This window comes from Cavia porcellus, unplaced genomic scaffold (assembly GCF_034190915.1).
Source record: "Cavia porcellus strain 051 isolate PalLab524CR breed Dunkin Hartley unplaced genomic scaffold, mCavPor4.1 scaffold_1, whole genome shotgun sequence".
NCBI lineage: Eukaryota > Metazoa > Chordata > Mammalia > Rodentia > Caviidae > Cavia > Cavia porcellus.
In genome coordinates this window covers 114,932,706-114,948,735 of record NW_026947484.1, presented here as the reverse complement: position 1 = coordinate 114,948,735, position 16,030 = coordinate 114,932,706, and the positions used below count along the sequence as shown (strand labels likewise).

At 40.7% G+C, this 16,030-nt stretch overlaps 1 protein-coding gene, 1 non-coding gene and 1 pseudogene across 8 annotated transcripts in view; all 3 read right to left on the bottom strand.

Annotated features, from left to right (window-relative positions):
• Positions 1–16,030, bottom strand: part of Ccdc18 (coiled-coil domain containing 18) — a 139,858-nt gene that overhangs the window by 20,711 nt on the left and 103,117 nt on the right. For all 7 annotated transcript variants that reach the window (XM_063254290.1, XM_063254299.1, XM_063254302.1 and 4 more), the window contains 2 exons: positions 10,088–10,291; positions 9,040–9,177 (listed from right to left, as the gene is read on the bottom strand). In XM_063254290.1, the coding sequence (XP_063110360.1) occupies positions 9,040–9,177; positions 10,088–10,291 (342 nt within the window). The remainder of the gene's footprint in view (positions 1–9,039; positions 9,178–10,087; positions 10,292–16,030) is intronic.
• On the bottom strand, positions 10,391–10,523 carry LOC111754315 (small nucleolar RNA SNORA66). Its single transcript, XR_002789019.1, has one exon. It is a non-coding gene; the product is annotated as a small nucleolar RNA SNORA66 (small nucleolar RNA).
• LOC134477251 (max-interacting protein 1-like) lies at positions 11,196–15,623 on the bottom strand (annotated as a pseudogene).

Here is a 16,030-nt window from a genome sequence, read left to right as displayed (position 1 = left end):
AAGGTGGTTGAGTGTGTTTGTAGTTGTGGTTATATCTTCTAATCTGTTCCATTGATCTTTGGCTCTGTTTTGATTCCAGTACCATGCTGATTTTACTACGGTTGCTTTGTAGTATAACTTCAAGTCAGGGATTGTGATGCCTCCTGCCTTGCCTTTGTTGCTGAGAACTGTCTTTGCTATTCTAGGTCTCTTCTCACTCCAGATGAATTTTAGGAGTGACTTCTCTAGATCTATGAGGTATGTTTGTTGGGAGCCGCGGCCGACACTGGTCGCCTTACTTGGCGGACATAGGGCCTGTGGGTGGGAGCGGAGCCTGAGCTAGATTGCCCCTCCCATCGAGTGAGTCAAGTTGGCGCCTGCTTCCTGCCCCCTGATTGCGCTGGCGACTTAAACAACCCGCTCTGTAAGATAGTCTTCCTAGCAACAACTGATGTTAGCCAATCAGCCCGCATCGCGCGCTTTGAACTGATTGGCCACTGTTACCCTATAAAAGTAAATGCCTCTCCCGCCACAAGAGAGAAGCACAGAGAGGAAGCACAGAGAGAGATAGAGAAAGTCCACCGGCGAGAAAGGGCTGGTGACAGAGCGGAGGCCTCGCGGGGCCCACGCGGAGATAAATAAAGGCAAGATTGCACACCGCCAGACTTTGTCGTGTGTCTTTCCTGCCGGCCGGGAGCGACCCCGACATTTGGTGACCCGCACGGGGACTGATCAACCCCGAGACACGGCGGTGGTGTGCAACGCTCCAGCGTGGTGCTGCCGGACAGGTGAGTTGGGGATAAGCCTGGGCTCTGGGTGGCGCGCACCTACAGGGCTTTTAGACTCCCCTCAGGCTCACGCGTAGGTGACGGGTTCTTTAAGTCACACGCGGTGAGTAACAGCCCTTAGAGGTTGAGAATGGGTAATTTACCGAGCGCGGAGGCGCGGCCCTTGGTAAAGGCCCTTAGGAAGCTTTTAAAAGCTAGAGACCTCAGGGTAGGTCAAAAAACACTAGAACTATTCATAGCAGAGGTAGATAGGGTGGCTCCCTGGTTTTTACCCACAGGGCATTCAAACCTGCCGTCATGGGAGAAGTTAGGCGGGGACCTCGCCTCGGCGGAATTGGGAGGCGATATTTCGCTGGCTATTCGCCCCCTGTGGGAAATGATACATGCGTGCCTTGACTCCTATGCCGAGTTGCGCCGCGAATTGTGTGCGTGCGCCGCTCGAAAAAAGCAGAGAGAGGAAAAAGGGCCCCCGAGAGCCCTCTGGCGGGGAGGAGATAGAGAGCCATCCGCTCCGCCCTGGAACTCTTCTCCAGAAGCGGCTCCCCGCCGAGAGGCCGCTACAGGGAACCCTCCCTTCTCTCAGCCGGCACAGGAAGTGACGCCCCGTTCCACTCTGTCGTGACCGCCGTTCTATGACGTTGCGCCACGGGGCGGACGGTATTTTCATGGGCGGCTACTCTGCCGAGCAGGCTGAGAAAAACGCCGGTCGAGGAAACGGGGGCTGGGGATTTAGCTCAGCGGCATAAGCGCCTGCCTTGTAAGCAGGCAATCGCGAGTTCGATCCCTGGCACCGATAAAAAAAAAAAAACAACAAAAAAAAAAAAAAACAAAAAAAACGAAAAAGACCAAAAATAAAAAAAAATAAAAAATAAAAAATAAAAAACAAAAAGGGGGAGTAAGCCAAGGCCTGCCTCCAAAGGCGCGGTTATCTATGGCATGACAATGGATGGGCCCGGATCCGGTGGTTAGCTGGAACCGAGGCGCGGTTTGTGTTTTTCTGCAGGAATCGGGACGAGAACCACTGTGGGTCCCAGAGAGGTTGCGACAAGTCCCTCGACTGAAGATCAGGCCTGTTCCACCAGAGGCCAACCGCAGACCCAACAACAAGATGAGCCCTAAAAGAACTGCAGGACAATCCCTTTTTGGGGAGCCTGGAATGGCTTGCTCCCCTATGTTTTACCATTGTTAGGTCCCCTGTGCTCCTTGCTTCTGCTCTTACTTGTAGGACCATTCTTGCTCCGATGGGTTACATCATTTATTAATGGGCGCCTTGCGGCGGCCCGGCGTCAAGTACGCCTGGTTGCCCGTGCGGCCCTGGCAGCAGCCCGTGATGGGCACAATGACCCCCAGGCCTACGCATGGCTCGCTCGACTGGCCTACGACCGGGTCTAGGTGTGGCGGGTCTTCCGCATTCCTTCCCTAATGACACCACACAGCAGGGTAGGTGAGTCAATGACGGGTAAGAGCGTGCCTCCCCAGCACGACTCGACCTAAGCCAGGCCCTACCCCATGGCGCACGAAAGCCGCTGGATTACTAGAATCTGACCAGATCTAGATGCCTCTCCGAGGGGATCACACGGAGGGGCATGAGTGCATGCCTATGTGCATCCAGGTTCCGTCCAGTTCACTCCTGGCCCTGGAAAAAGGACGAGGGTCTCAAGGCCTTGGTGGACCCGGGGACGGCCGACCAGGGTCCAAGCCAAGGGCCTACGGTGGGCCTCAACACAGGGCATAAGCCTCTGCACTCGATCCAGGGCGGGCTGCGATGCATACATTCATTCAAAGTAAATAAAATAGGGGGAGATGTTGGGAGCCGCGGCCGACACTGGTCGCCTTACTTGGCGGACATAGGGCCTGTGGGTGGGAGCGGAGCCTGAGCTAGATTGCCCCTCCCATCGAGTGAGTCAAGTTGGCGCCTGCTTCCTGCCCCCTGATTGCGCTGGCGACTTAAACAACCCGCTCTGTAAGATAGTCTGCCTAGCAACAACTGATGTTAGCCAATCAGCCCGCATCGCGCGCTTTGAACTGATTGGCCACTGTTACCCTATAAAAGTAAATGCCTCTCCCGCCACAAGAGAGAAGCACAGAGAGAGATAGAGAAAGTCCACCGGCGAGAAAGGGCTGGTGACAGAGCGGAGGCCTCGCGGGGCCCACGCGGAGATAAATAAAGGCAAGATTGCACACCGCCAGACTTTGTCGTGTTTCTTTCCTGCCGGCCGGGAGCGACCCCGACATATGTTGATGGTATTTTTATTTGGATTGCATTGAATCTGTATAAGAGTTTTGGGAGAATGGCCATTTTCACAAGATTTACTCTTCCTATCCATGAGCAAGGGATGTCTTTCCATTTTCTGAGATCATCTTCAATTTCTTTTTTCGGTGTATTATAATTTTCCCTGTATAGGTCTTTCTCTTCATTTATAGGACTAATTCCTAAATATTTTATTTTTTGGTTGTTAGTGTGAAGGGTGTGGCTTCTCTTATTTCTCTCTCTGTGATTTTGTTGTTAGTGTATAGGAATGCTATTGATTTTTGAATATTGATTTTGTATGCAGCTACATTATTGAATTTATTTGTTATATCTAAGAGTCTTTCAATGGAGTTTAGGGGGGTCTTCTATGTAGAGTATCATATCATCTGCTAACAATGATAATTTAACTTCTTTTTTTCCTATCTTTACCCCTTTTATTTCTCTCTCTTGTGTAATTGCTCTGGCTAGTATTTCCAGTACTATATTAAATAGTAGTGATGATAAAGGACATCCTTGTCTTATGCCTGATTTTAAAGTAAAGCCCTTCAATTTTTGGCCATTTAGTATGATACTGGCTGTTGGTTTGTTGTAGATGGCCTTTATTATATTGAGGTAAAAACCATCTATTCCAGTTTTCTGTAAGGTTCTTATGAATGAGTGTTGGATCTTATCAAAAGCTTTTTCTGCATCTATAGAAATGATCGTGTGATTCTTACTTTTGGCTTTATTGATACGGTGGATTACATTTATTGATTTACATATGTTGAACCATCCCTGCATGCCTGGGATGAATTCCATTTGGTCGTGGTGTATAATCTTCTTGATGGTTTGCTGCATCCTATTTGCCAATATTTTATTGAGGATTTTTGCATCTGTGTTCATTAGGGAGATTGGTCTATATTTCTCTTTTTAAGTTGGATCTTTCTCAGTTTTTGGTACTAGAGTAATATTTGCTTCCAAGAATGACTTAGGAAGGATTGCTTCCCTTTCAATTTCACTGAAGAGTTTGAGGAGTGTCAGCATTAGGTCTTCTTCCTATTTCTTGTAGAATTCTGCAGTGAATCCGTCTGGGCCTGGGCTCTTCTTTGTAGGTAAGGACTTAATTACATTTTCAATTTCTTTAATAGCAATTGGGTTATTCAGCAGTTTTACATCCTCTTGACCTAGCTTTGGTACTTCATATGTTTCTAGGAATCTATTTCTTGTTATCAAACCTTTTAGAGTAGAGGTTTTCAAAATAGGTGTTGATGATCTTCTGTATTTCTATAGAGTCTGTAGTGATTTCACCTTTTTCATTTCTTATTGCATGAATTCGAGCATTTTCTTCCCTTTTTTAAATAAGGTTGGCTAGGGGCTTATCAATTATATTTATTCTTTCAAAGAACCAACTCTTTGATTCATTGATTCTTTGGATTATTTTCTTAGTCTCTATTGCTTTGATTTCTGCTCTGATTTTTATAATTTCCTCTCTTCTTTTGGCTTTGGGCTTGACTTGCTCTTTTTTTCTAGCTGTTTGAGGCATAGCATCAGGTTATTTATTTGTATTCATTCTGTTTTTCTGATGAGGGAACTCAATGCAATATATTTTCCTCTGAGGAGGGCTTTCATTGCATCCCACAGATTCCAGTAAGTTGTATCAGTATTTTCATTTTCTTGTAGGTATTGTTTAATTTTTTCTTTAAGTTCCCTTGTGATCCACTGATTACTGAAGAGTGTGTTATTCAGTTTCCATGTGTTTGTGGGATTTTTGCAGTATCTTTTATCATTAATTTCTAATTGCAAAGCACTATGATCCAATAACATGCAAGGAATAATTTCAACTCTTTTGCATTTATTTAAATATGTTCTATGAGCTAATATATGGTCTATTTTAGAGAATGACCCATGTACTGCTGAGAAGAATGTGTATTCTGGTGTTGGATGGAACACTCTGTATATGTCTATCAAGTCCATTTGTTCACATGTGTGATTCAGTTCTATTATTTCTTTGTTGATGTTTTGTCTGGTTGATCTGTCCCTTGGTGTCAATGGTGTGTTAAGGTCTCCTGTTACAACTGTGTTACTGATAATCTGATTTTTCATTTCTGTTAATATTTGTTTTATATAACTGGGTGCTCTGGAATTTGGTGCATATATATTTAAGATATTTATCTCTTCCTATTGAAGTTTTCCCCTAACAAGTATGTAGTGACCTTCTTTGTCTCTTCTGATCATTATTGGTTTAAAGTTCGCAATGTCTGCAAACAGAATGGATACTCCTGCTTTTTTTGGGGTTCCTGTTGCATGAAGTACCGTTTTTCCATCCTTTGACTTTCAGTCTGTGAGTATCCTTCTGGGTTAGATGGGTTTCTGGTAGACAGCATATGGTTGGATTTTGTTTCTTGATCCATTCTGCCAGTCTGTTTCTTTTAATTGGTGCATTGAGACCATTTAGATTAATGGTTATAACTGTTATATGTTGGTTTATTGTTGACATGTGATCTTTCTGCTATTGCATCTTTATCTTTCTGTTCTGTTTAATTATCTGCTTTGCTTAGTGGTTTTTTTCCTAATTGTATCTAAACTGTCTTTCAATATTTTTGCAGGGTTGGCTTGGTGATCATGAAGTTCTTCAGCTGTTCTTTGTCATGGAAGTATCTTATTTCACCATCGATTTTGAAGGACAGTTTTGCAGGGTCCATCAGTCTAGGTTGGAGATCATCTTCCTTTAGGATCTGGAATACTTCACTCCATGTTCTTCTTGACTTTATTGTTTGTGCTGAGAAGTCTGCTGTGATTCTGATAGGTTTTCTTTTATAAGTGATCTGTCTTTTCTCTCTGACAGCTTTTAATAATCTATTCTTGTGTTGGATTTCTGGGATGGTGATTATTGTATGTCTGGGTGTAGTTTTATTTTGGTTATGAATATTTGGAGTTCTATACGCTTCACTGAACCTGATGTCGGTTTCCAATCTCATGCTTGGGAAATTTTCAGCTATTACTTCTCTAAATATCCTCTTGACGTCCTTTATGTCATCCCCTTCTTTTTCATTAATCCCTATCAATCTTGTTGTTTTTCCTTGCATCATCTTGCAGTTGTTGAATTATTTCCTGATTCTTTGTTATTTTTAAAAGATCTTTCCTTTCCTGTTCACTAGCTGTAATCTTGTCTTCAAGGTCTGAAATTCTATCTTCACTTTCATTGAGGTGACTTTTACAGCTTTCAGTGGAGTTTTTGATTTCCTGTATATCTCTTTGCATCTGCTTTATGTATTTTGTTTGTTTCTTATATTGCTCATCTAGGGATTCTATCTTTTTGTTTAGTTCCTCCAATTTTTTTAACTGTGTTTTATTTAGATATGTTCAGCATCTCTTTCATTTCTTTTATCATGTCTTCTTTTAACTGGGAGATTATTTCTAGTTTGAATTCCTTTAAAGCTTCCCGGAGTCACTTGTTTATTTCAGTTGCTATTATGTCCGATATTTGAGGTATATGGCATATATTTTCTTTTATTTACATCGCTCCTAAGGTTTCTTCGGATGGGCTGGAGGTTTGAGATTGTAATTTGGTCTTTCATTTTGTCATTTTCCTGTATTTCTGTGTTTCAAGTGTTTCAAGTGTTATTTGAAAGCTTCCTCAGGGTCTGTTGGAAATCCACTTCTATGCTCTCAGCTCCTGGGACTCTCGTACCCAGTTCCCCCAGGCCACCCGGCCTCTGGAACCGGTGGCGCTCGCCTGCTTGCTTAGAACTCCACAGTCCTCCAAGCACACGGGAGGCGGATGCAGGTGCCCCAGACCCGCCTAGCTGTTCCAGTGCACCCAGAAGATGCAAGGATCCCAAATAAGCTGGGCTCTTGGGAAAAGTGGGCACCCGCCTACTTGCTTAGAACTTCACATTTCTCCAAGCACAGCCAGAACAGGGAGGCGGATGCAGGCGCCTCAGACCTGCTTAGCTGTTCCAGTACACCCGGAAGGCTTGAGGGTCCCAAACAAGGTGGGCTCAGGGGAAAGTGCATGGGGCACTTACCCCAGGACACCAGGCCTCTGGAACCAGTGGCGCTCGCCTGCTTGCTTAGAACTCCACAGTCCCAAACAAGCTGGGCTCCGGGGAAAGTGGGCTCCCACCTGCTTGCTTAGAACTCCACAGTTCTTCAAGCACAGCCGGAACAGGGAGGCGGATGCAGGCGCCTTAGACCCACCTAGCTGTTCCAGTGCACCTGGAAGGCTCGAGCAATATTCCCCATTTCAACTGGGCGTGGTAGCACATGCCTATAGTCCCAGCATTTGGGAGGCTGAAGCAGGAAGATCACCAAGAGTTTGAGGCCAGCTGGGGCTACACAGTGAGTTCAAGGCCAGCCTTGAATACAAAGTGAGACTCTGTCTTAAAACATTTTTTAAAAAAGCATTTCCCATATCTGTAAAGCCTCCAGACATAGTGATAAAAAGATTTTAGTATTTTCTAACTTACTATCACAATGAATGTTGTAAATTATAAAACATATAGATTAATATCATATAAAACTATATTAGGTACTAAATATTTCCAGTTTTTTGCAAGTGCCATTTTATAATCAATAATAATGATAAACCAAGCTTTTGTGTAAGAACTTTGCATGTGTTATTTCATTTACTCAACACTTTTTTTCACTAGTTAATGTTTACATACTGTCCTCTTACAAATAGTTGTTCAAGATACAAAAGTGCAACAAAAATAAATAAAGTGGGAATTCAAACAGCAAGACTGCAAACAGTTCTGTTCAATTATCCAATAAAAACTTAGTAACATGTTGTCAATACTGTACACTTAAACATACATGCAGTTATCCATATCTTCATTTATTTTGAGATTAAACAAACTAAAGCAGACTAAAATAATTCTGAACAAAGAATATAGTGTTGCTGGATTTCACATCATGACACTCGGGGATCAGCACTGGGTACTCTAGTGTCTTTTTAAAAAAAATTTATTTAAAAAAAGACTAAACAAAACAGAAAATGGGTAGAAATAATACATACTTTCAAAGAAAAAATAAACAGTAAGAAATCACTAGTTGATGATTACAGATTGTCCTCTTACAAATAGTTATTCAAGATACTAACGTGGAGCTTATAAAGTGGGGATTCAAACAGTGAATCTGCAACAGTGACACTGCAACCAGTTCTGTTCAACTATCCAACAAAACTTAGAAATATGGCTATCAATCCTATACATTTAAACATACATGCAGTTATACCTATCTTCAATTATGTTGAGACTGAACAAACCCAAGCAGGCTAATATCACTCTGAACAAAGAATAATACTATTGCTGGGTTTCACATTATGACACTCCAGGATCAGCACTGGGTACTTTAGGGTCTCATTTTCTTCAAAGTATTTGTTCATTTCATCATGTGTCATAGATCAGTTCTCATAAACTGTTTATAGGTTCTACACATGCATGAGTCTTAACATGTATTTCTATCCTTTCTATATTAGAGGGAGAAACAAAATAAAGCAAGACAAAACAAAACATATTCCTATAAACACATGAAACAAAAAAGACATATAAGACTGTTGTACTAGGAGTTCTACCATAGTTCCTGTCTTCAACACAATCCTATGAGACAGATATATATCGTATCTACTTTAGAAGGTCAAGTAACTTGGCTAAGATCATATAAAGCTTAAAGATGAGCCAGGATTTTGACCTAAGAATGTCTATATAAAGAACTCAATCTTTTATTCTTACACTGTGCAATAGTACATTAGTTTACTAGATATGAAATAAAAGTTACATATTTAGCTATCAGAAATGAAGACCACAATCTGTTAATCTATAATGAACACTTAAGAGCTAAACTCATATTTCTTTTTCTTTTTTTTTTTTTCCTGTCTTTTTCCTTTTTATCGGTACCAGAGATCGAACTCACGACCGCCTGCTTGCAAGGCAGGTGCTTATGCCGCTGAGCTAAATCCCCAGGCCCTAAACTCATATTTCTGTCAAGATACATCAATTCATTCTTATTTGGGACACTGGAACAAATTAAAATTTTCTTTACCTCCATATGATAAGCTTCTTTGAGAGATTCTACTTCTGCTGATAATTTCTTGATTTCTGCTTGCATTCTTGCTTCTAAATGAGCTTCACGTACTTGAGATGCCCCCAATTCTTCAGCTAAATGATTTCTGTGAACTTCCTTAAAAATGATATTGAGAAAAGGCAATATAATTTGTTTATTTGGTTATTATATCTAAATAAATCCAATGCATTAATGTAAGCAGCTTAATTTTAATATAAACATAAACATTCAAAATTATCTTATCTTATTAAATGCTACATTTTATATTCTTTTCTATCATAATGCTATTTTTCAATTCTTTCTGTGAAACAAGCTAGTAACCACAGGGTACTGAACTTCAGATAATCATTTAATTTTTTTTTTTTTTTTTTGGTACTGGGAATCAAACCCAGGACCTTGCACTTGCCAGGCAGGTGTTTGTGTCACTGAGTTATATCCCTTGCCCAATCATTTAAATCTGGCATGCAACAATGTACTCTTTAGTATGCCTTTTGCTCACCAGAGGCAGTGTTTGTTTATCAAGTTCATATGTATTTTTATACAAACCTATCTATTCTATTTTATGCTAGCTATGATTATGATTTTAATTATATACATAATCCCCTCTGAAGTGAATGTGGTTTTGCTCTGAGGTTTCAGTAACCTGTACTCAATTGTGGTACAAACAAAACTAGCATGGTATTGGCATAAAAATAGACACACACAGACTCTTTTAAAAGCATTATACTTGCCCCCCACCAAGGTTTCTGAACTGCAAGTTTCCCAAAGGTTATAAACTTAGTAATAATATAAAGTTCCTAATAATATTATAAAATTATGTAAGTATAACACAGTTACCTATTTTTCTTTTTCAAATTGTGGTAAAATATGTATGACATACAAAAGTTATAATTTCAAGTGTAACTTAGCAATAAGCACATTCGTATTGTGAAACAAAGTTAATTTTTTCTAAGAATTATATAATATAGTTCAAAGCAAAAGTTTTTGAGTTTTTCAATAATATGAAATGATTTAGAATAAAGATTACTTTTTCTTTAGAAAGTTGCTTTATATCATCCAATTCACTTGTTAGCCTTTCTATTTCTCTTTGTGCTTGGACTTGTTGATGACGAGCCTCCACCAAGTCTGTGTGAGCATTCTGCAACTGCTCTTGGGTTAGCTTCAATTCTTGTCCCAAATCTCTGGCCTCCTTGTACTGTGTAGCAATGAACTGTTCCTGCTCTTTCATAACCTGAAAAGCACAAATTATTTGTAGATTCTAAAATGAAGTATATGGTTTCAGTCAATTTTTTATTCTGATTTCTTTTTCTTTCTTTTTTTTTTTTTTTTTTACTATATGAGGATAGAACGAACTACCCCAGTAGCTTCTGAGGCTAATACAGTCCTATCACCACAATTACTTTAGCAAACCTGGTTCCCTTAGCTTCTGCCACATCATGCAGAGCTAGTGATCGAGTTTGCACGTGATTTCTTCTTTTTGAGACAAGGTTTTGCTAGGTCGTCCAGCACAGTCTTTAACTCATTATGTAACACAAACTGTCCTTGAACTCACAGCAATTCTCTTATCTCAGCCTCTCAAAGTGCTGGGATTACACGTGTGAGCTACCATGACCGGTTATGATTTCTTTTTAGTAAGTTTTCTCTCCTCAACTAAACCCCTTTAAATTTTACCCTATATTGTCAGCACTGCAAAAGTGGCAATTAAGGGGAAAAAAAAACTTTTAATAAGAAAATGACAAAGTACTGTAATAAATTTGGAACTCGATTTATTTTGTCAAGACTTCAATACATGCAAGGTGTATAATTTTTTATCATTATGAATGTAACATTTATGAAAGAATATTTAATGGTATAGACAAAAAAAGGATGCTAACATTTGATTATCCATTTAAAAATGATAATATATTGAGATGTATAATTAAAATCCATCATTAGTCCTGACAATTGGGTTAAGGTTATGTATGACTTGTGCGTGTGGGTGTGTGTTTGAGACAGGGTCTTGCTATGCAGTTCAGGCTGGGTTTGAGCTCACTTTGCAGCCTAGACTGGTCTTGAAGTTGCAATGATTCCCGCCTCAGCCTCCCAAGTGCTGGTATTACAGGAGTTCATCACCATGCCTGGCTCTTATGATGTTATTCTTTTTTTTTTTTTTGTATACGTTTCTTTATTTTCTTTTTTTCTTGCCCACCCTTATCTAACCACAAAATGAAACTACAGGACTGAAATTAACAACTCATTAAAATCAGCAATAAGTTATGCAAATCATAAAGCTTTTTTTTTTTAAGTAATTAAGGGTAGTTAAATTATTTAAAGTATACAAAGTCCAAATAGAGTGTGGGAAGGTTAGGTCCCTAGGAAGGCCTTCTGGGACAAGGTTGAGGACCAGAGGGGAACCTTGGTGTTTGAAAGACAATGGGAACATGTGACAGCAAACTGCAGGCTAGGAATTTCACTTAGAAGAAAATAACATTTCTGAAAGTATAAGAGCAATAATAGCACTGCACAGTGGGACTGTGAGACAAGACTACAGAAAATGGAAGCAAATCTTTACAGTAAAATGAAATAAGTGCCGAACTTAACTACTTTAACTATGATAGTGTATCTACTGTGGGTATCAGATTGTTAAAAGCTGGTAAGGGTAATGATTCTGAAAACAAAGACAGCATTGAGCATTTTTCTACCTAGCCCAGACCTAATTCATTTTGTGCACTATAAAAAGTGAGATATTATTATGAAATGCTGTATCAGATTTTTCCCAGTGTTTAAAATATAGATATAAATAGATATAAAAGATATCTATTTTTACGTATGGACAAGATTTAAGACGATGTCATTTTGGTTTTCAACACATATAAAATTATAAAAATCTCAAATAAAAATGCTGCCATGGCTCAGACTTTGGCCTGCTAATCTGTATGCACAACTCTTCTAACATGCTGATTCAGAAGTATGTAGAGCTTTTTGTTCTTGCCCTCAATCCACACTCAGGCCTGTGTGACAGAGGTCATCAGGTATGGCTGGCGGTTGGGTACCCTAGTGCTAAAATGCAGGATAAAGTCAACTTGCTTAGCATGGAACAACAGAAAGCTGAGCTGCATGATGATCTTTTTCAAAAGGTTTCTTGGGAGTCTCTCCTTTTGTAAAGCACGAAATGAGTTTTCTAAAAAAGAATTGATCATCCACAGGCTTTACGATAAGTTGTCCCAGGCTATGTTTTAACAGCTCTTTAGTTATACAAGTTTACTGCCTGATTATCTAGTTTTCCTCACTATAGATTTGATTTTGTTTCTAAGGCCATAAAGCTCGGGAAGGGTTCATAATCCTATCTTTGAATGTGTCTTCTCAATGTAGTATGAGCAAACTAGAAAAAGTCCATTATTTCCAGTGTCCTCTTTTGAACCAACTAAATCAAATCAAGGTAATTTCACATTTGCTGTTGCCATGAGAAAATTAGATTTTTTTCCAATATGAATATTCTGAATATTTTTTTCTGCTGGGGAGGCTCTACACTACTTTTTGCTAAGTATTTGCTTAAATACAAGTCTTCCAATCTTGCTCAAGTATAGTTTTGTTTAGCTTTAAAGAGGAGACTGCAATATGAACCCAATTTGAGACTGTATTGTATTGGCCCAGTGAATATTTTGCCCGGCAATGTTATGTCATGCTGGGTTCTAGGAAATGAATGAGACACTGGCACTGGAGTAACCCTCATCACTCCCAATACTGCTGGGGTCATCAATGTCACTATGCGGGTGATACTTATATTGTCCACTTCTCTGTGGGAGAACTCTGTGCTTTCATTCGATCTCCTCTCACTCTGAGTCAGAATGATCTGAAGAATTAGTTGATCCAATGCTGTCCATTCGTATTCATTCCATCTCTTGAGGACCCTGCAGCTGTTCTAGTCATCGCTTTAAAATTCTCTGTTCTCGTTCCAAGTTCTCCAGCTGGTGCTGGCTCTTCCTTTCAGCTTCTTCAAGTTTCCTGATACGTGCTTTGGCTTTTTTGAGCAAACTAAGCATTGTGTGCTTGGTACAGTTTGATCCTACTAGAGGAATCAGAACTTTCAAGCGTTCTAGATGTAGGTGCAGTTGAGTTCGCTGATTTTTTTCCAGCTCACTGTGTGTAGGTCTGTTGGCAGTGCTGGTGCTGCTGTTCCCACTGCTGGGCTTCTGTGCGAAGCTCAACCTCCATGGGAGCTTTGAATGCAGTAGCCGGGGGTTGGGCATGGAGGGAAACACGAGGCATAGCCGCGATCACACTCTTGCTCCCAGCGCTCCAAAAACTCAGCTGCCCTGCACGTTGATCATCCGCACCCACTCCATGGGTACTGCGGGTGGTGACTGGGCCTCTCTGCACTCCCACCCCCAGCCGACAGGAGGCACCACAGGCGGCCACAACCAGGCGTCGTTCCTGGACCTGTGCTGCCAGCAGGCGGCCCGGCATGGCCATGGCTTGGCGTACTCTGTGACCTAATTCTTGATGAAAGTTAAACTTATCACTGTGGCTATTATTCTCTTAGAAATGTTACTATGTTATTTAGTTAAGTTCCTAGTAAAGTATAGACTGAATATCCATAACCTGAAAATCCAAAATCTGAAATATTGCCCTAAATAGGAAATTTTTGGGGTACCATCATGATTCAAGTGGAAAATCCCACCCCATAGAAATTTGTTTTATGCACAAATTGTTAAAGTTATTGTATAAAATTATCTAAAATTATCTCCCGGTTATGTGCATAAGCTGTATTAGAAACACAATTGTATGCTTAGATTTATGTCCCATTCTTTTTATTTATTTATTTATTTATTTGGTCTTTTTCGTTTTTACCGGTTCCGGGGATCGAACTCACAACTGCCTGCTTGCAAGGCAAGTGCTTATGCCGCTGAGCTAAATCCCCAGCCCCTTTAGGTCCCATTCTTGAGATATCTCTTTATCTATAAACAAATATTATAAAGCCCAAAGAAATTCAATATCTAAAACACTTCTAGTCCCAAGCTTTTTGGATAAGGAATATTCAAACTGTATTGCTTCTTAGAGGAAAAAAAAATCAAAATTAAATCCATTGTATGTTAGCTGAGTGAGACAGGTTGGGTAGTAGGTATTTATACTTGATTTCAAAGAATCAGAAAAAAAAACTAGTACAGATTACTAAGTACCTAATGTTTGGAATGAAGGCCCGGGTTAGAAATTAATATAAGTGCTATTATATATTTTTAGCCATTTCTTCTAAGGTAACCTAAAACAATAGGACTAATAATTATCACCTCCCACTGCCAACTTTGGTGCCCAAACCTGAACTCAGAACCCTTCTTGAAATATATATATATATATATATATATATATACTCAATAAGTATATCTCCATAAGTAATTATTTATGCTTTTTATACAATACCCACAATTCCAGATGTCGAGGATATAGAAGTGAACAAAAGAGACCAAAATGGCTACAGAGTCTGTATTGTACAGGGGGAGTAGATAATTAGTCAAACACAATGAAGAGCTGTAATGTATCTAAAATTTTGAAAGTGGGGTCTTTAAAAACAAGAGGTTATTTATATTCATTAGCACTTATAGAAACAAATTCACTTTTTGAGAAGGTAAATTGGATTGAATGATTCACCAGTCAACATATATATAAAATGATGATACAAAGTCACCGAACTTCATCAAATAGCACTATGTACTGACCTCAATAATGCACAATTATCAACTGTTTACCCATTCTCTGAATGGAGTTTCTTGGGACAGAGGTCTTTTTTTAATTAATGTTTGTATTTTCAATTGTTTATATAGTACTCAATAAATATTAACCAAATTAGTATAAATTGTGGATTTATCACAATAGATAAAATGCCTATGCATAAGATAAGTAGATATTGTCCTTGCCTGTACTTAAACCACTGTACTACAATGTTTTATGTATTTATTGGTTTTCTGAGACAGGGTCTTGCTGTATAGCTTAGGCTGGCCTTGAACTCATTATGTAGCCCAGGCTAGACTCAAACTTATGGTGATCCTCCTGCCTGAGCCTCTCAAGTGCTGGGATTACAGGTATGCATTACCAGGCCAGCTCCATAATACACTATTTTAAAAAGTCAAAGAAACTAATATGCATCTGGTACAAATAAGCAGTCTAATAACACTTAAGGCTCAATTTCTATATATTAAAACCAGCTTAGGACAAAGCTGGAGTGTTGGGAGCCGCCGACACCGGTCGCCTTACTTGGCGGACGTAGGGCCTGTGGGTGGGAGCGGAGCCTGAGCTAGATTGCCCCTCCCATCGAGTGAGTCAAGTTGGCGCCTGCTTCCTGCCCCCTGATTGCGCTGGCGACTTAAACAACCCGCTCTGTAAGATAGTCTGCCTAGCAACAACTGATGTTAGCCAATCAGCCCGCATCGGGCGCTTTGAACTGATTGGCCACTGTTACCCTATAAAAGTAAATGCCTCTCCCGCCATGAGAGGGAAGCACAGGGAAGCACAGAGAGAGATAGAGAAAGTCCACCGGCGAGAAAGGGCTGGTGGCAGAGAGGAGGCCTCGAGGGGCCCACGTGGAGACAAATAAAGGCAAGGTTGCACACCGCCAGACTTTGTCGTGTGTCTTTCCTGCCGGCCGGGAGCGACCCCGACATTTGGTGACCCGCACGGGGACTGATCAACCCCGAGACACGGCGGTGGTGTGCAACGCTCCAGCGTGGTGCTGCCGGACAGGTGAGTTGGGGATAAGCCTGGGCTCTGGGTGGCGCGCACCTACAGGGCTTTTAGACTCCCCTCAGGCTCACGCGTAGGTGACGGGTTCTCTAAGTCACACGCGGTGAGTTACAGCCCTTAGAGGTTAGAGATGGGTAATTTACCGAGCGCGGAGGCGCGGCCCTTGGTAAAGGCCCTTAGGAAGCTTTTAAAAGCTAGAGACCTCAGGGTAGGTCAAAAAACACTAGAACTATTCATAGCAGAGATAGATAGGGTG